At 36.0% G+C, this 25,743-nt stretch overlaps 2 protein-coding genes across 3 annotated transcripts in view; one reads left to right on the top strand and one right to left on the bottom strand.

The window, feature by feature from the left end:
- GRID2 (glutamate ionotropic receptor delta type subunit 2) overlaps positions 1-25,743 on the bottom strand; it is a 1,411,147-nt gene that overhangs the window by 1,290,950 nt on the left and 94,454 nt on the right. The gene's annotated exons all lie outside the window — the stretch shown is intronic.
- On the top strand, positions 24,150-24,648 carry LOC137763971 (small ribosomal subunit protein uS9-like). Its single transcript, XM_068542454.1, is given in 1 exon segment — positions 24,150-24,648. A coding segment is annotated over 1 exon segment (441 nt). The 5' UTR covers positions 24,150-24,195; the 3' UTR covers positions 24,637-24,648.

The following is a 25,743-nucleotide window of genomic DNA, read 5'->3' as shown; positions in this document are numbered from 1 at the left end:
GTGATGCAAAACTCACTGCTTCATGAGGCAGCTCATTCTAGAACCAATCATACAGAGTTATTCCTCGCAGTAAGTTAAAGTCTCCAGCATTACAACTTCATCCGTGAATCCTAGTTCTCTTCTCTGCAGTGGTATAGAAAAGTTAAAGCATCTTTTACGTGAGAGCTCTGCCAGTATCTGGAGAAAACAGTCGAAATCTTTTATTCTCCAGGACAAACATCCTAGCACCTTAAGCAAGTCTTCATACATTGGGATACTCATAGACTCACTCTCCGGTTTATTTTGCTCCATACGGGGTTCAGTTTATCAAATATTTCTCATAAAGTATAATCTGACATAAAAGAAGTAGAAGGGAACTAACACCTGCTCTGATTTAGATGCACAAGATCTCATGAGAGGTGTAGCACATTTTTGTTAGCCACTGCACAAAACACATCTATCTTCACATATTCAACATGGTCTTTATGTATACTGCTTTCAGCTAGGTTTGATCCTGTTTACTTTTTTTTTTTTTTAAACATCTTTATTGGAGTATAATTGCTTTACAATGGTATGTTAGTTTCTGCTTTATAACAAAATGAATCAGTTATACATATACATATGTCCCCATAACTCTTCGCTCTTGCGTCTCCCTCCGTCCCACCCTCCCTATCCCACCCCTCTAGGTGGTCACAAAGCACTGAGTTGGTCTCCCTGTGCTATGCAGCTGCTTCCCACTAGCTATCTATTTTACGTTTGGTAGTGTATATATGTCCATGCCACTCTCTCACTTTGTCCCAGCTTACCCTTCCCCCTCCCCGTATCCTCAAGTCCATTCTCTAGTAGGTCTGTGTCTTATTCCCATCTTGCCCCTAGGTTCTTCATGACCATACTTTTTTTTTTTTTTTTTTAGATTCCATATATATGTGTTAGCTTACGGTATTTCTTTTTTCTCTTTCTGATTACTTCATCTGTATGACAGATTCTAGGTCCATCCACCTCACTACAAATAACTCAATTTCGTTTCTTTTTATGGCTGAGTAATATTCCCTTGTATATATGTGTCACATCTTCTTTATCCATTCATCTGTTGATGGACACTTAGGTTGCTTCCATGTCCTGGCTATTGCAAATAGAGCTGCAATGAATATGTTGGTACATGACTCTTTTTGAATTATGGTTTTCTCAGGGTATATGCCCAGTAGTGGGATTGCTGGGTCGTATGGTAGTTCTATTTTTAGTTTTTTAAGGAACCGCCATACTGTTCTCCATAGTGGCTGTATCAATTTACATTCCCACCAACAGTGCAAGACTGTTCCCTTTTCTCCACACCCTCTCCAGCATTTATTGTTTGTAGATTTTTTTTTTAAATTAAATAATTATTTTTGGCTGTGTTGGGTCTTCGTTTCTGTGCGAGGGCTTTCTCTAGTTGCAGCAAGCGGGGGCCACTCTTCATCACGATGCACGGGCCTCTCACTATTGCGGCCTCTCTTGTTGCGGAGCACAGGCTCCAGACTCGCAGGCTCAGTAGTTGTGGCTCACGGGCCCAGTTGCTCCGCGGCATGTGGGATCTTCCCAGACCAGGGCTCGAACCCGTGTCCCCTGCATTGGCAGGAAGATTCTCAACCACTGCACCAACAGGGAAGCCCTGTTTGTAGATTTTTTGATGATGGCCATTCTGACCGGTGTGAGATGATATCTCACTGTAGTTTTGATTTGCATTTCTCTAATGATTAATGATGTTGAGCATTCTTTCATGTGTTTGTTGGCAATCTGTATGGTACTGGCACAAAAACAGAAATATAGATCAATGGAACAGGATAGAAAGCCCAGAGATAAACCCACGCATATATGGTCACCTTATCTTTCATAAAGGAGGCAAGAATATACAGTGGAGAAAAGACAGCCTCTTCAATAAGTGGTACTGGGAAAACTGGACAGCTACATGTAAAAGAATGAAATTAGAACACTCCCTAACACCATACACAAAAATAAACTCAAAATGGATTAAAGACCTAAATGTAAGGCCAGACACTATCAAACTTGCAGAGAAAAACATAGGCAGAACACTCTATGACACAAATCACAGCAAGATCCTTTTTGACCCACCTCCTAGAGAAATGGAAATAAAAACAAAAATAAACAAATGGGACCTTATGAAACTTAAAAGCTTTTGCACAGCAAAGGAAACCATGAACAAGACGAGAAGAGAACCCTCAGAATGGGAGAAAATATTTGCAAATGAAGCAACTGACAAAGGATTAATCTCCAAAATCTACAAGCTGCTCATGCAGCTCAATATCAGAAAAACAAACAACCCAATCCAAAAATGGGCAGAAGACCTAAATAGACATTTCTCCAAAGAAGATATACAGATTGCCTATTTACTTTTTGATAGTTATGGCTTATTAGTCTTTTCTGTCAAGAATTCTGTTGATCACAAATCTATACTCAGGTCAAACAATTTACATACTTCGTAAGGAAATTTGTAAAATGTCCCAGTGATCTCCTCAACCTTGTCACAAATGAACATATGAAGGTGACTCTGTAGCCCAAGATCAAAAGAACCTTGTAGGAAAAGTCCAGGTGGGGTATCAACTTGCATAGGGCTCAGTGAATATAAAAAGGGGAGAGATATAGGATCCTTTAATGCAAAATATAGAAGATAGACTTCTATGATAAACATCTAACAATCCTGGATATGAGTAACTCCTTTCATACTCTAGTTAATCATTACAGGATTAAAGTAAAAATGCTAAATTTGAATTGGTGAATTCCAGCTCCACATGATCAACAATAGCAAATAATTTTCTACTTCTAAATATCTGAGCATTCTACAGTACTAAATGGATTTTAGGGTGCTAAACTTCTACATCTATACTAGTATTTTCTAAAATATTCAGTAGAAAACACAGTTGATTTCAGAGGAACCTATCCGACTCTATAGTCTTACTATATTTATTTCCTTATTACACAAAATTTTATCATTAGAGTACATTTTATTTAATCTGAAATCTTTTTCTAAAAGATATTATATTTATTTAAACCTAAAATAATAACATACGTGAAAACTAAATAATATCAAATTATTCCATCTGGATTTTATTTACTTGGTTTGCACCCAAGTGGAGTTAGGATACCTTCACATTAAGCCTTTGTCCTTTCTAGGCTCTCCAAATTTCAATTAAACATATCAAACTTATCTTACCCCATTTTGATGGTCTTTTAAGTCCTGTGAATTTGATTTTAACTGACTAAGTTCATTATAGACACAAGGCAGATAATATAATCTTGAATGCATTGTTAGCCTACGTTTACTGATAGTTTAGCAGTGAGGGCAGATTGCTTGAGGAATAAGAAGGCTATCCAAAGTCCTAAATATACCTATACTCCTTGATCCAACCAGACAATCCCTCTATTTCACCCTGTAAGCTTCTCCATAAATTGCTTTTACTGAATTATATTTTGCTATGATGCCAACATAGGTTATACAAGAAAGAGTACATGAAATTCATTGTGAAATCTCCTGGAGAATGTTAAGAATCATTTTATTATATTACACAGTGTCTGGGAGAGCCACTCCACTTGGAAAATTTCTAGTCTGATATTATTACTATGCACAATTTTTCATTTCAAAGGATAATTGGTTGTTTTTATCTTATTGGCACCATGAATTGTGTAACTTATTACATTTCCCTTTTGAATTTGGCTGCTAAAAAACTGATAGCTAAATCCATGACCCACTGGCAGTAAGCATATGATATAAAATTTTGGTCTCATTTTAGGCTCCACTTTTGAAGCCACTGATGTTTTTTTTTTTTTCCTTGCTTCCTCTCTCTTTTAATCTTCATTTAATATTTGTAAGTCACTTAATAAGGAAGGGGATAAGTTAATTACTGAGATGATAAATTAAAATACTATTTTAACTATCATAGAAGCAGCATAGTAAAGGGAAGAGTAAAAGCCAAAAAATGTGTCTCTTGGCTTCATATAATATTTCTGACATCCAGGTTTTTCCCCACAAAAGTGGTAAATAATACTAACCTAGTTTACTCAGTTGTTCTTATTAGCAAATAAGATAACAGATGTAATATAATACCCAAAGTAAAAATATTCAATACAAAGAAAATTATTATAGGTACTATATTTCATTAATATCATGGGAAAATATACATGTATGTACCAATTGTCCAAAAGAAAGAATTAAATTGATTATACTTATGCTCTCCTTCTTCGTTTCCATTGTTAAAAGTTTAGAAACTGTAATAAACAAAATTATCAAGGGAAATGTCAGAAGTTAAGGGAAAGAAGAGAAGACAAGGCAATAAGGACTAGGATGAATTTATTGTAACACCTCCAATAAATTGTTCAGAAACTTGGAAAATAAATGTCAATCAAAATGCTATTCAAAAATATTCTTTTACTAGCACTAATCAAATATTTAATACAAAATAATAATCCTAATCTCCAAGGAAGCACAAAGCAGACCATTTCCTTCACAATGGCTTGATATTTGATAAGCCTTTAAAATATTTTCTATTTATCAGTTAGAGTAGAAAACACACACAAGAAAGTTACATTCATTGAGATAAGAAAATACGCAAAACTAAATTATTTACTGTAAAACTTTGTACTTTTAAAATTCATTTTAGCATTTATTTAATTCAGTTAATTAAACTCAACAATCAAATGGAACCCAGATAACTGAGGAAAAAAATACTAATGCACTATTTATTACCTTTTAAAAAAATAATCTCCCTGTGATGGTCTCTTTACTTACATTCTCTTAAAAATTTAATTTTCCATAATGCAATTATATAAAAAAAGGTAAGACAGAGGATTTAAGAACCATTCTTGTGCCAGCTTTTCTTAGTTTATCTTTCTAATGTCTTATTTATTTGAGAGGGACTGTGAAAACAGAGCATTTAACAACAACAACAAAACATTTTCTAAGAACAAAATGGGTTGTGATTTAGTCCATAATACAACAAAACTATGTATCTTGTTCTTTGCAATGTTATAGTGCCGTTTCTCCCAATCCACTCATTTCTTCATTCATTCATCAAAATGTATTTGGGATATGCTGTGGGGAACATAATATATCAATATAATATAGTGTAAATACAATGAGACGGTCCCATAAATTGGAAGACAATAAGAAATCAGAATTGATATTAGAGAAAATAAGATTAATGTAAGAATGAAAATGTAGGTGTTATTTGGAGCATCCTTGTGATATTTTTTGTCAGAACACAGTTCAGGAAGTTAGTAAGACATCAAGCCAATGAGAGGGCAAACAAATGAAATATTGAATTTAGAATCAAGTCCATTAATTAGCAATTCAATATGAATGAGCTCCTACTAGGCGAGATTGAAAGAACATGATATAAATCCAGTGAGTTTAGATACCATTGGTCAAAAACCTGTATCCGGACAGGAACACAGGTAGTTGGTTGTATCCACCCTCCTCCATTCTAAAATACATAAGCCATTGGTTAGCTTCCTGGCTGAATATTTTTTCCGTGTCAGTTAATCTCAGAAGACCTCTTAGGAGGTGACTTTATGCTCTCTGAGCATATTATATAGGGAGAGAAGAGAGGAAATAAGAGGGTCCCCTTCAGGTCCATAAACAAGAGCCTAGATCACTGAAAAGACATGGTGGAAAGATAAGGTGGATTATACATAATGTATAATCAAGTCTTTTAACCCTGAATATTGGGCTGTTGTACCATTCAAAAATCAAAGCAAATACATTTGTTCTTGTCCTTTGCTGTGGTATTTCCTTTTCAAAAAGTATTGAAATATTTTCATGTTATTGCTCTCATCTGAGTATCTAAGGGGTCTCACTTAACAAACATTGTCTTCTGCATCCACTATTTCTGTATGTCTGAAGGCTTCACTATGATCATAATCCTGTCTTTTGGCATTAGCACTTGGATTACTGCTCTCATTTAAAATGGGCACACTAGATTTATTAGATATCTGCAGTTCTCTGTTATTCTCAATTATGTCACACTGTTTTAACTCAGCATTGTCCACCCTGACTTCCATTTTCCTTCTTCAGTCATCACACTAACTTTCACTCTTTGTGTATCACACACACTCCACACACACAAGTCCTAGGAATTTGTGCTACTCTAAGTATTCTCAATGCTGACTGCTAGTGAGTGCTCCAGGGCCTCATTATTAGTTAGAGTTTCATAAAATCCAACATAAATTTTGGACATATGAAACTGATCAAATATATGAAGAAACTATATGCAAGATATATATCAGGTATAAGTTCCATAGAAAGCTGAACTGTATGTTTATATCATAAAGCATTTATTACATTTGTACTATGCATACACCACTTGCTCAGCTGCTCAGTAGTTGTTGAAGTGAGATGCTAAAGAGAAAGAAAATGGATGGGATTGGGACATGTCTCAGAGGCTAAGGAGGATAGCACTAAAGAAAGCTAGAGAAGGTAGAGTATACCACTACTGATCATAATAATACAAATTAAAATATTAGGTAATATTTATTATGTAGTTAGACACTGCTCAATACTTTAACTATATTAATTGAATTCTCATACCCACCCTATAAGTTAGGTGGCATCATGAACCCCTTTTTATAAATTATGAAACAGGGGTACAGAGAGGTTGATTAACTTTGCCTTACAACCCACAGCTGAGAAATGATGGAGCCATAATTTAAACTAGGTAATCTAACTCCAATTATGTCTACTCAGTCCATGTGGGAAAATAGGCAACTGCCTATACAGAATAAGCTATAAACATACTAAAGGAGGGCTGGCCTAAACTGAAACATCACACAGTATAGATTGTATGATGTATCTTAAACACTACTCTCCAATCCTGGGAAGAAAGTATTAATTCATAAACTATACAGTGAAAGCATAACATTTCAAGCAGGTGAATGATTTGGATGCAAGTTAAAGTTTTTCATTTTGTGATTATCAGTCCTTAGCTAATATATGTATATATATTTATTCAATTGTGTTTTTGTGCTTGTGTTTGACATTTTTTGGCAGTCTTGTTAATTAAGCAAAAGTTATCCCTGATTAATGTACTGTGAGCTGTTCCTAAAGTACTATAAATAATACAGTGATAAATTGTCATATCTAAACCAGCCAACCTTTAGCACACTTCAAAAATGAATTTTCTTGGTTGAATTTGCTGTTGTCAACATACTAATCATACTCCTGTGGAAAAAATCATCTTCTGTACTTCTTTTGTATGGAAAATTATATTTAAACTACTTGATATAAGATGCTTGTTTTCCTTGGTAGCCAAAAAAAATCCTGTAATTATTAAAATAACCTCAAAGATTCTGCTAAAATCAGCACATCTGAAATTTTAACTGCCTTATTAAAGTGTTTAATAACAACTTAAAACTTAATTTTACCATTTAAAACACAATTTAGATAGTCATGGGGATTGGGTTTTATTTTCATTCATTACGTTGTTTTATTTCTAGTAACTACTTAATAATAGTTATTAGCTCCTCTCCTTACAAGCAACTTTTGAGTCTTTGCTTACCTGTAAGAGTATAAAAGATAGTCCATTCTGTTGTTAAAACTACTAGTGTAAGTGGAGAATTTTTTGTTGAAATATTAGGAGAGCTGGAAATGTGTCCTTGTATTTTCATTTAGTTCGAAATAATGTTATTACCATGTAGAAATGGCAAGGAAATAAGATTGTTAAATTGACTCACACGTTGGTCTTGAGATTTTCTTCCCATATTCGTTAAGTTGTGTGTGGGGGGGGGCTGTTGTTGCTATTTTATTTAGTCTTTTTATAGATATATCATAGGTATTTCCAACTACTACATTTTTTTGCTTGTACGTCATTGGTCATAGGTAATTACTCCCAGTTCATCACTCTATTCATTATCATTAGCAGTTCTTAACTACCAAAAAGCTTATCACCACCAAGTTTGCAACTTAATTTAAAAAGCCAATTTACTTCTTCAAAAGGAGTTGGTCTTCTTGCCATATCATGCTAGGATCACAGAGTATTTGGAGTATTGTCCGGTACTACATACAACACCTAACGAATATAGAAGAAAAATAGAATATATGGTCTCATATATATCTTGTAGATGGACAGGAAGAAAAAGAAATCCAGACCTTGAACTCTTTTCTCTCCAATCATTATTAAATCCTGCTTGAGAGAATTTCATGGAAGATTACGTGGATTTAATGAATTTAATCATGAATCAAGACAGGCTACTAAAGAATTATGAACTTGTTTCAGCCTGCTTGGGCCCCTGTAGAACTGTTTTGATTGAATTTCATTTCAGTAATGGGATGTTGTAAGAAACCCAAATGCTACTTGCCATAGTGGGTACTATTATCCTGGACAATTCAAATGAAATGGTTTCAACACTACTTCAAATGCAATGGAGGCTCCATAATTCCCAATTATTTCCAGAGCAACTTTTCCTTTTCAGTCTTTCTTCATCTACTTTTAAGTTTGTGAATATTATAGATCTTCTAATTTAATTATTTTAATTAATTGTGCTGCTTTTCTTGTCTTGGTTATTGAGAACAAATTGGCAGCTCATCTCTATCAACATCTCTATTCAAAAAAGGAAGTAAGCCAACTGACTTTTGCCTTTATAATTTAATGACCCTGGATCTCTCTCGCAAACAACTTCTGTATGTTTAAATTTTTTTCTAAAGTGTTGAACGTATTATTGAAAATTAGCTCTAATGTTTGTACAGGAAAAGAGGATATAATAAGGCTATGCATAGGAAGTGCTACTCCCTCTGTGTAAGCATATGCCACCAGAATATAACATCTGTACACTTTTTAAACTCTACGTCATCTTCCCAACTGATTTCTTCCAGTATTTTGATCTTTAAATACATTATGGACTCATAACTCCAAAATATACATATCAAGTTCCACCTCTCCCCTCATCTCAACTCTCTTCTGTGTGATAGCCTAATCAACATAAAATCTCTACCCTGACTTTCAACAGATCTTAATTTCTCCCTTAGACTCTCTCGTGCCCCATCATTCCCCATCAGTGCAAACACCACTAAAATTACATTCATTTTCTCAGAAACGTTAGCATCATCCTTAACTCCATTTTCTTCTTTAACAACTAATAGTCAGTCCATCAGCAAATCCTGTTACCTAGCTCTACCTATAAAATAGATTCAGGACATGACCATTTCTCACCCCAAAGATGGCTAGGCTATCCTCCCAATTTGAGCAATCATCTTTCACTTAGACTACAGCAACAGCAGTTTCCATGTTTCTACCACAGGTTCACTATAATCTACTCTCTACACAGCTTAGTTATTTTTTGCTGCACTTTCCACTCTTTGAAGTTAAATAAAATGGTTTTTCAATTATTTTCTGACTCTACCACTAGGATGTAATCTATAAGAAGTCAGGAACATTTTCTGTATTGTTCACTCACTACTGAATTCCCAGTGTCTAGAACAGTACCTTGCAAGTTGGTTCTTTTGTCAACTTAGTTAAGCTATGAGCTATGTTGCCCAGAATCTTCTTCCCTTTATGGTCTGGGTTAGAGAGGGACAAAAGAGAAACTTGCAAAAAAAATTGGGCGATGAAAGTCAAGCAATGCCCATTACTCTCTAAGGGTACTTTGGCATCAGATAGAGTGACGGATGCAGAGGTGCCCAGCAGATTCCAACCTGTCCTCACTCTCTTCTTTTCTGTCAAACTCTTCAAGTAGTGCTTGAACAACAGGAGCCTTAGGTCCAATTGGCAGTGAAAGGAAAGGGGACAGAGCTCACAGACACAAAAGCTTCTAATTGACCCCTCCACAAGCTTCCATTTGCAGGCCCACTTCAGCAACTGAATGTAGCTTGGTTCTCAGCGTTCTCCTGTGAGCTCCTATGTCACCAGTGAAAGTGCTATAGGAAGGCTGATTGGTAAACTCTTCTCAGGCCCTCTAACTCCCCTCTCCGTACCTTCATTTCCCAATTTCCTCCCCCAACTGTATCAGTTCTAACTCCTACAATATACCCCTTCTCCCACTGTATTAGATTCAAGAACTAGACATGGAGAAGGCATTCATTAGGTACTTATTTAATTAATAAATATAAAACACTTTGCACAGATTCTAGCACAGAAATAGCATTCAATGAATATTACTTGTCATGATTTACATAATTATGATTAATAAATAAAAATAAAATACATAAAAGATAATAATGCTCTCAGAAGTGCTCATGCAATATTGAGGCATTTAGAAATGAGCCATATGCAAGAATAAGTGATGAAACTGAAGAAAATCAAGAGCTGTTCCTCTTTCACCTTTTTGGACTCAATGTTGTAACTGGCAGAGAATAATGTGTTTTAAAAAAAATGCTATTTGAATGAGCGCTATGGCAGCTTCATCTACTTGAAAAGCTACCATTTGCAATTGGTAACTGATTATGATATTTATATATTATGTGAAGGATAAAACTAGGGACTAAAATTAGTAGGAGGCAAATCAAATATGAAAAAAACCCTTGTATCCAACAAAAAGTATGATGTGTCTCACAGCATGTGACCTCCCATTTGTCAGCATGTTTAAAAAATGCTAACAATTGGTCTTCAGGGATAAACAGACTCCTGCACTGCGATGGATCTTAGACGGAATAATCACAAAATTGTCATCAAATTCTTTGATTGTATGCATTAATATTTACTGTGTGCATAATGGCACACGCTAGGTGTTAAACCTTATTATTTGTATGTTTATGGTGATAATATCTAGACAGATATAACATACACATAATGAATTGATCCAATAAAGTTTATACTATAGTTTAATCTTGTATATGCTACCTAGCAGAGCTATGGTATAAAATTGTCAGGGACGGGTTTGTAGTCACTGTAGAATTCTCTGGAAGAAAGTGATTTTTCCAGTTAAATGCCTTTCGTGAAACTGAATTTTTAAGGAAGAGCTAAAGCCTCTTCAATGCAGACATTACTATAAGCCCCAAGGATAAGCTGTACGCTAAAGCTATGTTTGAACAAATTCACACTGAAAATTTCATGATACTTCATAGTAAAGACTAAGAAACTGATGAAATACCCTTTTTTATACTTTCAAAGAAGAACAACAGTCAATTTTGAATTATACAAGTTATTAAAATAGGCATATTTTTAAATTTTCAGAATTTCTTCTCTGATGATTACTACTCTTGATTGTATAAATAACTATTATAATTAGTGTTCTAGAATGGTTCTGGTAAAGCTTTTCTTCTTCAATTTAAAAATAAAAAAAATTACCGCTCTAAATAAGTATTTGTTCTTAGAGATAGTCTTTAAGGAAAAAAAGGAAGGAGGAAGGTGTTTTGAAATTGTGTGCTATCTTATTCCTCCCAAAGTTCGCGCATTCTCTTTCCTTTTATAACTTCTACTCAACTTTAAAAAGCAGCACAAGATATATTTCCTCCGAAGGGTTATTTTCTACTTGAAACTGCCACCATCACCAAACAGCATCAGATACTACTTCAATCTGACCTTCAGCTCTTACAGTGTTTGCTAAATTCACAAATATAATATCCATGTTGTTTAAATTTGTTTGATGTATTTTAGCCCTCATCTTAATTTACCAGTCGCCATTAGATGTTCAGGTTCTGTGGTTAGTTATCTACTTCTCGGTTCTCTCCCAGTGTAGTGACATCCATATCCACAGTTTCAGTTACTCCTAGAGGCAGATTACTCATTTCTTGAGCTACATGTAAGAGTGTTAGGGAGTCTAAACCACATGCCCTTCCCCACATAAGCTAAAAGCCAATTAAGAGACAATCACTTGAGAAAAAAAAATGGAGAATTGAAATGTTAGTTTCACTGCAAGTAGCATGCTTAGAGTACAGGTTATGTCTGTGACCAAAACAGGTTTGTAACATACCACACTTGAGAAGGGCAGACTGGTCTATGTTGTCACAAGCAGGAAGGACAACTCCAAGCCTGTCTCAAGCAGCAAAGATACACCAATTAATCTGTTAAATTCCCTGTAGATAAGGAGAAGTACTCCTACACTATGAAAGAAAGAGAGACAGAGACAGAAAGAGGGAGAGAGGAAGAGGGACAGAGAGGGACAGAGACAGAGTGCAGAGACAGAGTGACAGAGAGAGAATATGCTTAGATCAGTTTCTTTCCCCCAAAATTATTAACCAGATAATCTTTCCATCTACAATGGAAAGGCATGAGTAAAAAGGTAAGGTGAAAGACCCAGCATGTTATTGTTTTGGAAGTTCTTCCTCACGGAAACATGAGACCAAGGAAATGGAGGTTTCCCACTAGCACCACCTTACTTAACATACCATTTATAGTGTTTCAACAAACATTAAATTAATGTCCTTTTGGGGTCAGGGGAGTAGATCCAAACTCAGTGAATTGTACCACCACCGTCTAAGTCAGTCACAAATCTAGATGTTGTCCTTGGCCTCTTTTCTTCCTTGCTCTCTTTACAAAATCATTAGCATTCTCCTCTATCTTGTCTAATAATTCTTTCTGTCCATCATATTTCTCCTTGTCCACTCATCTACTTATATTGTTGTTAGCCCTCTCCAATCTTCCCTTTATACTACAGCCAAAGTGACACCAAAAATGCAAATACAATCAAAAATGCAAATACAATCAGGTCACAATCTGCTACTTCCACCCCATCCCTGTCCTGCCTTCAGTACCCTTTAAAAACCTAATGTCTTTAACAGTCGGCTCTTCACCTGTCACTCAACATCATCTTATACCATCTCCATCCATTTCACTCAGTCCACAGCCATTTTGGCCTTCCTTAACTGACTGCATTCACCAAACCCATTCTTGCCATAGGGCCTAGGAACATGCTCATTGCTATCTCTTACATTTATTCTTCAGATTTTAGCTCAGTCATTGCTTCTTCAAGAGAAGCATCTCTGACCACCAAGACTATCATCTTAGATTCTCTATATACAAAATAGTAGCTCCATGTATTGCCCCTTCTTATCATACATAACCATTGCAATTTTATATTTTTCTTAATTATTTGATTCACACCCACCTCCTCATACTAGACTATAAGCTCCACAATAGCATTTAACAGGACAACAGATGAATGCTATTATATTCAGTGCTTAGTACATACCTGGTATTGAAAAAAAACATTTGTTCAATTAGTGACTAAGTGATGATCATTGCACTTTAACTTTCTATTATAATTATATACCCTACTAGGTTGTGAGTTCCTTGAGAGTAGGTACTTTATTTTCCCTACTTAAATTCCTATTATCTATATTTCAAACTATTATAATTATTTATTATTTAGCAGTCAATTCTATCAGTAGTTGTTAATATGAAATACAATAAATAAAAACAAAAAAGATAACAGAACCATTTGTTCAATACAATCTATTGAATTGTCTTTGGCATTATGTTTCAGAATATGTTACTCTCAAAACATTTTCGTAAGACATATATTCTGTGTTACCTATACATAGAATATTTAAATGTGTAAGTAATACTTTTCAAATGCAATTTGTATTTATGGAAGCACAGTCATTGTGTATTCTCTGACTTTTATCAAACGGAAATTTTTATTTCATTAATTATCACATTGGCATTAATAAACTAGTTGACAAATATTTTTGCTACCTCTTAAAGCAATAAAATGATCTATCTTTGCTATAGCATTTAATGCAATTTACTATACATGAGATAATTGACATGAAAGTAATTTTTTAACAATAAAATGATGTAAGTAGGTGAGATACTGCTAATATGAACTATTTCTGGTAGGATATATCAGCAATGATACATGTAAATAAAATAGATGAAAAAGTTTATAAGTGAGAAACTGCTTTTTATTTGTAAGACGTTATGAAAGACAATGTTATGGGTTAAGAATGACTCAATTTATCTTGTTCTTTCCATATAAAAAAATAAGGCAGGGTAAAAAGCATGCTCTAGCTATCCTTACAAACCTCTTGTCTAGGCTATTTGGATACAAACATGAATGAAAAAGGCTGTTTCATGAAATAGTGAAAGCTGAGAACATCATCATGGCACTACACTCAATCTCTAAGATTTTAAATTCATGTTTTAATTTTAATTGTAAAATATAGTATTTAGTGAGATATTTTTCCTATATAAATATCAGTCTTGGATCTAACCCTACAAATTGTTAACACTGAAAATTAATGCTAGAGTAAAGTATATCTGAAAAGAAATCTCCATGCAGAATGTACATGCTTTACTATAAAATGTATAACTCAGATGAACCCTGGAGACATCAAGGTATATCTAAGGAAAAGTTGCTTTCTAGACTAACTGTCCACAGTCCAAAGTTCGCTGTTGTTCCAGCTCCCGAGAAAGCTCATGACTGTCACTGATAACCATCAGCCACATCGTGAACTCAGCATCAACCCCCTCTTGCTTTATGTCTCTACCTCAGATTCAACCTAGTGTTCATCCCTTCAATTATTATCTGAACAACTTGTTAGCTTACTTGCTTCTTTTTTTTAATTTTTTTGTTTTGCTTTTCTTTATGTAATATTTACTCTGAAAAACCCCAAATATGCATTAATATAATCATTCATCTCCCTTCCCTGGCTGCTGAGGGCCCCCGGAGAAAGATCACAAAAGCTTTGCGAATTTGTGTCCCCACAGTTTCAACGTGTCCAGCCTCATTTTTGAATCTTCAGGACTGCCTGACAATCCTTCTGTATATTCTAGTCAGCTTCCTCTTTTGCCCCAAAAGCAGATGTGCTTGACTTTTATCATTCTGATAAAGCCTTACCTTCCCACTAGCTACTGTCTTAGATGGAAGCATTATTTTATACTTCATTGAGAAAAAAGAGAGCATGATACAGCAACTTTCTCAACTTACATTCTTCAGTCTAAAAATTTACTTATTTATGATGTAAAGCCTTTTTTACATATCACCAGTCTCAGGGCAAAGCTATTCTACTTAACAAATGATCTATGGTTCTTATTTTGTTATATATTCTCAATTTCTCTCTCTAGTTTTTGGGTTTTTTTTTTTTATTGCAACCTTACTATAGCCTGTTTTTTTACCTAACCTTAACATGCCTCGGTTATTCCTACATTAAAAAAAAAATCCTCTGACAATCCCACACCCTCCTCTACTACAATCAGGAATGCTCCTCTTCACAATCTGTAGGTACCACCTCTTTTCTCTTAAAATTTACTTATCCTTCAAAACACTAAAATCTAAGCTTCTTTATTCATTACTGAAATGAATGAAATTACTATCACTAATATCAACAATGCTTCCCAGATACATTTATTTAACACCATTAACAATTACTTCTTTTTGAGACTCTCTCCACCTTTCAGTTTCCAGGACAATAATCTCTCCCACTTTTCATGCTGGCATTTCTCATCCCATCCTTTTGGAATCCTACAAAATCACTTTCCATATGTAAACTCCTTAAACAGCAGATTTCCCCAAGATGTAATTTTGTTTCTATAAATTTTTTGATGTTTTATCACTTCGGCCACCTTTTCTTCCTTTTTGATTCATACTTCAGGTCTAATCTTTCTCCTGTGACCCACACATCCATAATCTTACTACAGACTTGGATATTCTGTAGTGAGAGTATGCACCACACACTCAAGGTCTAAATCTAAACTTCTTGAATTCTTCTTCCACCTCCTCCATCATTGGGTTTATCAACAAGTCTCAGCTTATCTTTTAAGTCTTTCAATGAACTAGATCATTCTTTGCCTAACATACATATTTTAATTTCAGTCCAATTTATTTTAAACCCATTTACAAACAACAAAAATATAGAGAATGCTTTATAGGAGTACAGAGATGAATGAGCCAAATGCCTCCTCTCAAGAAACTCATAAAAATTTAGTAATGTATAATGTAATAAATGTAAAAAAAAAAAAACACATGCACAAGGTAAAGAAAAAATACAGAAGAGCATCAAAAATAAAACAAAGAAATGGTCCCTATGACTGTCAAGAAAAATTTTTGAAAGTAATGATCTTCAATTTGGGTTGTGAAGGTCACATGGGATTTGCTCCAGTGAACAAAGGAGAGGAGGATATTTATTACAGTCAAAGGGAACACGAGTGCAAAGAGATAAAAGTCTGAAATGCTAGGGTGTGTCTGGTGACCTATAAACAAATCAGTGTTTCTGCCTTGTAAAGTGCAACAGGGTGTGTGGATGGGCTAATAATAATGCTAAATAGTATGACAGAAATGAATAGTATTGTTATTACAAATTTTCAGTTAATGAGGCTTTAAGTGTAATAAATTAACGTGAAAGTAGAGAAGAATAAGATGTGATTAACTCATATAAAATAATTTATTTCTAAGTTTAAAATTCCTTTAGATGATAAAAGATAATCTTTGAGGTTAAATAAGAGGTAGAAATATAAAAATGATAGATCAACATTATAGAAAACATTATCTAGGGCAAAATACTGATGTTCTCTTTCTTTTCCTTTGCTTCTACATCTCCAGGATTAGGAGATTCAGAAAAGAAACTTATTAAGACATAATTTTATGATGAAACACAAATACTCTTCTCAAATATACAATAAATCAGTTGGCACATAGTTTAGTCTTCAATTTAGAAATGGTTCTTATTTCAATATTGAACTGTAAGTAAAACTTCTAACATATTTCTTGAAAAAATCAAAGTATAATGATAGTTACTTTTCTAGGCTATCTCACCAGAGGCAATTTAAAACACACACACACAAATAGGATATCATATATTTGCAATGAAAATAGAAAATAAATATTTTTTTAGTGAATAGATGATGGATACTGAATTTGTTTTGGATCTGAAAATTTGGAGGAAGCAAAGAAAATAAACATACCATACATAGACAATGTGCAAATTTATTATACATAAAATGCTTCATAACATTTTGAAACACTATACAAAAATCCTTACGACATAACAGGTGAAAAAATTTTTCAGCAAATGTATAAAACTTCAAATAAAGGGGGAATTGTTGTGGGGTTAAAAACAATACCAAGAACAAGTAAAAAGTGCAGCAAGTTTCACAAGCCTCTATTTCATAATGTTTCCACAGAAAAAATCCTCAAGGTCCATTTTGTAATGGTAATTTGAGGTGAGGTGTGGTGTCAAGTGGAAGAAGTTCAAGTATAGGATTTTCTGCTGAAATAGCTGAGTCAATGATAATTTTTTACTTGTTAAAGAAACAGCCAGGGCTTCCCTGGTGGCGCAGCGGTTGAGAATCTGCCTGCCAATGCAGAGGACACGGGTTCGTTCGGGCCCTGGTCTGGGGGGGGGTCCCACGTGCCGCGGAGCGGTTGGGCCCTTGAGCCACAATTGCTGAGCCTGCGCATCTGGAGCCTGTGCTCCGCAACAGGAGAGGCCGCGATAGTGAGAGGCCCGCGTACCGCGATGAAGAGTGGCCCCCGCTTGCCACAACTAGGGAAAGCCCTCGCACAGAAACGAAGACGCAACACAGCCACAAATAAATAAATAAAAACAAAATACTAAAAAAAAAAAAAAGAAAAAGAAACAGCCAGACCAATGCTGATATTAATAATAGATATGCACTCACCACATGCTAGAACCTGTGCTGAGAAGACATGAATTGTCTTCTTCAGTTCTTATAGCAATGCTGGGAAGTAGGTACTATAGATCCATAAACTCTTAGCTACAATTCTGAAATCAAAAAACAGTAAAAACCAAAACTTACTTCTGTTGTTGTTGTTATTTCATAAATCTGACACATAAGTCCTTTTGGTGTCAAATATTGACCTGAACTGAGGTAAGGCTTTTGATAGTTGTCATTTAGTTCACTGAAAGTGAGAATCAGTATGTTTCTTTGCAAAAAGTACAGGGTCCTGCTGCAGACCTGCTGAGGTTATTACGGATTGAATAGATATGTACCATATTACTTTCCAAAAATCCAATATTTCTGAATTCTGAAACCTATCTGTCCCCAAGAGTTTCAGATAAAGGATTGTGAACCTGTATCATAAATGAAATAAGAGGCCCAAGATCACAAATCTGAAATGTGCTCAAGATAGAATTTGAATCCAGGTATAACTTCAGAGTCCAAGCTCTTACCCACTATGTAGACTGCCTCTGTGTAAAAACTGTGTTTCTGGTCGAATGTCAGCTCCGTGAAACCAGAGATTTTGTCTAATTCGTTCAATTTGGGGCTTCCAATGCTCAGAACAGTACTTGGGGATTCACTGCATATGAAATAGGTATGCAATAAATGTTCATGGATACGAGAGTTGTATCTCTCAATGGAGCTTTCTCTAGATATTGATGTTCACTAACTTCAAAATATAGTCTCTAACAAGAATAGCTAACTTGTATCACAGTTAAATGTACTGCTCTAACAGTCCATAAATGTAGTACAATACTAAATCTCATTGTGAAGGAAAGAAGCTTACTGAGTATAGATGCTCAAATAGAAGCCCAGCCCCTACACAAAGACATGGAGTTGAAGAGTTTTTAAGGGCAGAAGAAAAGATGGTTCCCAGAAAGACATGTGGGAACTGCTGTAACACCTAAAGTTTATCAGCATGGTTAAGAATACAGCCACAGTTAGCACAGCCTAGAAATAGGCTAAAGGGCTACATTGGGTTTGGATATAACATTTACATTTTCTTATAAAACAAATCCCAGGAGTCTAATGAACTAGAGTGGCCACACCCAGAGGACATCATTATAACCATATCCTACTTCTCTCTTTATAAGGAATGTTGATGGCAGAGAAAAGCCAGTGTAATACCCAAGGGCAAAGTGATGCAGCAAAGGTTCCACCAAATTAACAAAGAAAAAGACCAGCACTGGTTGTGATCAGGGCACACCTCCTTGAACAAATTCTAAGTATGCCAATTATACCTCGTGCCTTCTTCCCAGAATCTCTGTCATGGTGCCGAATCTGAATATGGAGGAAGGAGTTTCATATTCACTTAAATAAATTATTGGATCAATTTCATTTATCATATAACACAGACAGATATACAATATGTTTATTATGTCCATTTTTCATTTATGTTGAGCTTTAGGTTCCATTTTTACATATTATTGATGTTTTGTTATACCAGAAGCTCATATCTGTTAAAAATTCAAGTTCCAGAATGTTCTCTAGTCCCAATTTTGAGAAAAAACTATCTGAAATGGTGACTTGTAAATTCACCTACAAAAGTAACACTGTCTGAAACACCATGAATTTTAAGTTGGGTGACATAATGTACCAGAAAGCAACAAATACCTATACAGATATACCTCATTTTATTATGCTTTGTTTTATTGTGGTTTGCAGATACTGCGTTTTTTACAAATTAAAGGCTTGGGGCAATCCTGCATGGAACAAGTCTGTTGGTGTCATTTTCCAACATCATTTGCTTACTTTGTGTCTCTGTGTCACATTTTGCTAATTCTTGCAATGTTTCTAACTTTTTCATTATTATTATAGCAATATTTGTCATGGTAATCTTTGGTCAATGACTTCTGATGTTACTATGTAATTGCTTACTATGTAATTGAACCATGCCCATACAAGATGATGAACTTAATCAATAAATGTTGTATGTGTTCTGACTACTCCACTGACTGGCCATTTCCCTGCCTCTCTCCCTTCCTTGGGTCTCCCTATTCCCTGAGACACAATATTGAAATTAGGTCAATTAATAAGCCTATAATGGCATCTAAGTGTTCAAGTAAAAGGAAGAGTCACAAGTCTCTCATTTTAAACCAAATGTTAGTAATGATTAAGCTTAGTGAGAAAACATGTCGAAAGCCAAGACAGGTGAAAAGTTAGGCATCTTGAGCCAGTTAGCCAAGTCTTGAATGCAAAGGAAAAGTTCTTGAAGGAAATTAAAAGTGCTACTGCAGTGAACACACAAATGATAGGAAAGCAAAACAGCCTTACTGCTGATATGGAGAAAGTTTTCGCAGTCTGGACAGAAGATCAAACCAGCCACCACATTCCCTTAAGCCAAAGCCTAGTCCAGAGCAAGGCCCTAACTCTCTTCAATTCCATGAGGGCTGAGAGAGGTGAGGAAGCTGCAGAAGAAATGTCTGGAGCCAGCAGAGGTTGGTTCATGAGGTTTAAAGAAAGAAACCATCTCCATAACATAAAAATGTTAGGTGAAGCAGCAATTGCTAAAGCAGACACTACAGCAAGTTATCCAGAGGATCTAGCTAAAAGAATTAATAAAGGCGGCTAAACTAAACAGATTTTCAGTGTAGACAAGACAGCCTTCTATTGGAAGGAGACACCATCTAGGACTTCCACAGCAGAGAGGAGAAGTCAAGGCCAGGCCTCAAAGCTTCAAAGGACAGGCTGACTCTCTTGTTAGGAGCTAATGAAGCTGGTGACTTTAAGTTGAAACCAATGCTCATTTATCATTCTGAAAATCCTACGGCCTTATGAATTATGCTAAATCTACTCTGCCTGTGCTCCATAAATGGAACAATAAATCCTGGACTGTCTATAACACGACTTACTGAATATTTTAAGCCCACTGTTGAGACCTACTGCTCAAAAAAAAAACATCTCTTTCAAACTAACTGTTCATTGACAATGCGCCTGTCACCCAAGAGCTCTGATGAAGATATGTAACAATATTCATGTTGTCTTCATAACTGCTAATATAACATCCATTCTTCAGCCCATGGGTCAAGAAGTCCCTTTGACTTTCAAATCTTATTATTCAAGAAATACATTTCATAAGGCTAAAGCTACCATAGATAGTGGTTCCTCTGATGGACCCAGGCACAGTCAATTGAAAACCTTCTGGAAAGGATTCACCATTCTAGATGCCATTAAGAACATTCACGATTCATGGGAAGAGGTCAAAACATCAGTATTTTTGGAGTCTGAAAGAAGTTGATTCCAACCCTCATGGATGACTGGAGGGGTTCAAGATTTCATTGGAGGAAGGAACTGCAGGTGTGGCGGACATAGTAAGAGAACTAGAGTTAGAAGTGGAGCCTGAAGATGTGACTGAATTGTTGCAATATCATGATAAACCTTTAAGGGACAAGGAGTTGCTTCTTATGGATGAGCAAAGAAAGTGCTTTCCAGAGATGGCATCTGCTTCTGGCTAAGAAACTGCAAAGGTTGTTGAAATAACAACAAAGGCTTTAGAATATTACATGAACTTAGTTGATAAAGCAGTGACAAGGTTTGAGAGGATTGACTCCAATTTCCAAACAAGTTCTACTGTAGGTAAAATGCTATAAAACAGCATTGCATGCTACAGAGAAATGGTTTGAGTAAGGAAGAGTCATCAATGAGGCAAACTTCACTGTTGCTTTATTTTCAGAAACTGCCACAATAACCCAAACATTCAGCAACCACCACCCTGATAAATTAGCAGACATCAACATAGAGGCAAGAGCCTCCACCAGCAAACAATTATGACTTGTTGGCTGAAGGCTCAGATAATGGTTACCATGTTTTAGCGATAAAGATTTTTTGATTAAGGTAAGAACATTGCTTTTTTAGACACAATGCTATTGCACACTCTAAAATAGAGTACAATATAGTATAGACATAACTTTTATATGCATTTGCAAACCAGAAAAAATTTGACTCGCTTTATTGCAATGTTCACTTTAGTGTGGTGGTCTCAAACTGAACCAGCAATATCTCCAAGGTATGCCTGTAAATGCTACCCACATAGAATATACTATAGAGTTCTCTATAGTTTATCTGCAGGTCTCTAGAATCTTTGTGACTTCTTTGGAGAAGCCTCCTTAAAAGAATGGGAACTATATTAAGTGAACCTGGAAAGTCAATTCTGTGACAGATAGAGGAAAGAAGGCATTCTCTCTCTCTCTCCATGCCACTGCTCCTATGGCATACTTCTTCTTTTGCATAGTAACCACAAACCATATAATAAAGAAAAATACAAGATAAAAAAGATACAGACACTGATAAATAAAATAGATGAGAATTAGGGAAAAAACATAATACCCTAAAAGAAATTGTGATATATTAAAATCACAAAAGTTGTCAAGAAGAATATAAAAAACTAAAAGCCAGGAGATTTAAAATTGGGAATTTTTTACACTTAGGAGATAGAGGATTAAGAATAAGAAATAAAGCACCAAAAAGGTAAAACATATTTGAATGGAAAAAGTATAAGCAGGATCAAGCATTATAGAGAAATTTAAAATAATGACAAAAAGCGTTATTAGCAAAATAGAATACATAAATGTAATACTGCATCAGTTTTGCCATGAAGCCAGTGTAGTAAGCTTAAAGATTAGGAAAACTGAACATGTTTCCTTATTGAAAACAAACGTTCAAAGTGGTGAAAAAAGAAATAACAGATATAAACAAGGAACACAGTCCCTGACCATTCCTGAAAGGCTGTCTCCCAAGGTTGTGGCATTTTCTGCTTTAGCAGTGGCATCTACCTAACTGAAAATCCTAGTGGGCAGGGATGATTGAGATGCCATTAGATGTCCCCCTCCTTCAACCACAGTTTTTAAGAATGTGCAGTTCTAGTTATAACTACCCAGGATCAATCCCCTTCACAGTAAAAGCCTCTCTGTTCCCCCAGAATGAGCAATGGCTTGCTCAGCCCTGAAGACTTCCCAAGCTAACTTTAAAAATTGAACCTATGAATTATCTGTCCCTCTCCCTATCCCCCAACATTTTTTCTGATCGTCCATTTGTACTGTTTCCATCGCCTCCTCATTCCTCAAGGTTAAGTTAGCAAGGCATAATAGAGAGCACATTAGAGTGAGTAATGAGTGGTAAGGGGCCTAGTGATGGACCCCATGGAGAGATGCAACTTTCCCACCTCTTTAGAATATGGGGACAGAGAAGGTAAAGCGGTCACATCTGAAGCTAAACCTAGAGTTTCATAAATAATTTTCTGTGTTTCTATGTCTTATGCCCTAGCCATTAATCTCAAAGTCCTTTTTTTCTAGCCAAAACTTGGCCAGTGTACTGCCAATCTGATAGTGATACTGTTCTTCACCCAACAACTGGCTAACTCTCAGGCGTGTGTAGTGGTGGAAGGACTGGGGAGGGGGCAGGGAAAGAGAAGAATACCCTCTAAATCTGGGGTCCCCAACTTCCCCCCCAGCACAACAGGAGGTGAGCAGCGGGCAAGCGAGCAAAGCTTTGAGCAAAGCTTCATCCCCCCATCGCTCGCATTAGGGCTTGAACCATTCCCCCCCTCCCACCCCATGGAAAAACTGTCTTCCACGAAACCGGTCCCTGGTGTCAAAAAGGTTGGGGACTGGGGCTTCCCTGATGGCGCAGTGGTTGAGAATCTGCCTGCCAATGCAGGGGACACGGGTTCGAGCCCTGGTCTGGGAAGATCGCACATGCCGCAGAGCAACTGGGCCCGTGAGCCACAACTACTGAGCCTGCGCGTCTGGAGCCTGTGCTCCGCAACAAGAGAGGCCGCGATAGTGAGAGGCCCGCGCACCGCGATGAAGAGTGGCCCCCACTTGCCGCAACTAGAGAAAGCCCTCACACAGAAACGAAGACCCAACACAGCCATAAATAAATAAATAAATAAATAAATAAATTTTTAAAAGGTTGGGGACTGCTGCTCTAAATGATATACAAGGGAGAAAAAATTTAAATTTATTTGAAGAAACTTCCAACCTTCATTGCAGGAAATTCTTAATTTTCTCCATCTATTTATATGTTGGGTGATTATTCAGCTCTTATACGTTGGGTGGTACTGAGCAACTGGTCTGCACTTTATTCAGGCTTTGTTTATCTTCAACTGTATATAGCAAGTACAATCCACTTAAGGAGTCAATAGTCATGTTCACTGTATATTCCCCTTTCTACACACACACACACACACCCCACACACACTTCCCTGGCCCTACTTTTGTTAACTTGTAGAAATGTTTCTGGGGTTAAAGAAATCTTGCTCAGGTGAATTATGAAGAAGTCCATGGCTTTGTCCAGCTCTCAGTCTCATTTGTTTACGATATTTCTTTCCAAATTACCAACACTTTTTCTAGCCATCAAGCTTCTAATGCCAGAATTAACAGCAGGTCAGTGTGCGCTTGGCTGTGAAAAGGGAGAAAATGGTTGTGCTATTTTTTAAAAAATTAAAGAAAATACAGATTTCAAAACAATATATTATATATGATATGAAAATTTTGTGGATGCTAATCTATACTACTTTTAATAATTTACATGAAAAACTCCTTAATTAAAAAAGACTAGTATTGCTTTTCCGGTTGCAGCGCCGCGCGGTGAGGAGCTTCTGTGAACGCCCGCAGCCATGCCGTCCAAGGGTCCTCTGCAGTCGGTGCAGGTCTTCGGACGCAAGAAGACGGCCACGGCCGTGGCGCACTGCAAACGAGGTAACGGCCTCATCAAGGTGAACGGGCGACCCCTGGAGATGATCGAACCTCGCACACTGTAGTACAAGCTACTGGAACCTGTTCTGCTTCTGGGCAAGGAGCGATTTGCTGGTGTGGACATCCGTGTCCGAGTGAAGGGTGGTGGTCACGTAGCTCAGATTTACGCAATCCGCCAGTCCATCTCCAAAGCCTTGGTGGCCTATTACCAGAAATACGTGGATGAGGCTTCCAAGAAGGAGATCAAAGACATCCTCATCCAGTATGACCGGACCCTGCTGGTAGCTGATCCCCGTCGCTGCGAATCCAAAAAGTTTGGAGGTCCTGGTGCCCGTGCTCGCTACCAGAAATCCTACCGATAAGCCCATCGTAAAGATCAGGGTTCACCTTTATAATAAAAATGTCATGGGATTTAAAAAAAAAAAAAAAAAAAAAAGACTAGTATTGACATCATTTGTTTCTCAGATAGAAAGCTTACGTGTGGGACAATTTGGTAGGATAAAGGAGACCAAACGACTTCCTTACATTTGAGGAAAGAAAGCTCTAGGTCCATCCCTAGGCAAAATGTTCCCATCATTTGTATATAATACTTTCCTGTCTTTTGCTCCTAGGCCAGGATTCTTGTGCACATTTTTCAAAATCTAATCATTATGCTTATGTCACCGGGTGTTTGATAGTAACACTACAATGATGGCTACTTGATTGACTTTTGAGGATTTCTAAGACAAAAGGCCTGAAATTTACAAGAATAAATGGGTTTTTATTATCTTGAAATTATTTTTATATGATGTATACTTTATACCCCCCATTATAAAAAGAGCTCGAAGTAACTATATTAAATTTAATGAAAATATGACCTCATGAAACATTTTCATACACTGAAATTTTTTGTATATCTGAATATAGGCTATGACCTACTTTTTAGTTGAGACTCAGGGACATTTTTATCCTAATCAAAATGTTTCTCCTTTACATTGCTGTGTTGAAACTCTACACATATTACAACAGGAACTACTGTACAGACATCTGAGACACCAAGTCAAAAAGACCTTATCCTCAGTAGTACAGAATGAAGAAAGAACTACTTGAGTATAGTGAACTATCTAATCTCTTTTATATTTTTTTTTAAATTATACTCTTTTGCTTCTCTATATATAACACTTGTCAAAATTTATAATTACGTATACGGTTATTAGTTCAATGTCTGTGTCCTCTAATAGAAATGTCAGTTCCATAAGAACAGTGATCATTTATAAGTAATTGTATAAACAAATATAACTGACATTATGCAGGCATTAAAAATGTACCAGACACAGTTTTAAGTACTTTAAATACAAGAACTCGTTTAATTCTCAAAACAGTCCTATTATCATTATTTGCATTTTGCAAAGGAGGAATAGAAAGAAGTTAATTAACTAACCCAAAGTCCAATTGCTGGGAAGTTTGGGGGAAACCCAGGCAATTCCCTG

Source organism: Eschrichtius robustus, chromosome 4 (genome assembly GCF_028021215.1).
Source record: "Eschrichtius robustus isolate mEscRob2 chromosome 4, mEscRob2.pri, whole genome shotgun sequence".
Classification (NCBI taxonomy): domain Eukaryota; kingdom Metazoa; phylum Chordata; class Mammalia; order Artiodactyla; family Eschrichtiidae; genus Eschrichtius; species Eschrichtius robustus.
The sequence above is the reverse complement of the archived record's forward strand: the minus strand, read 5'-3'. Positions and strand labels throughout refer to the sequence as shown.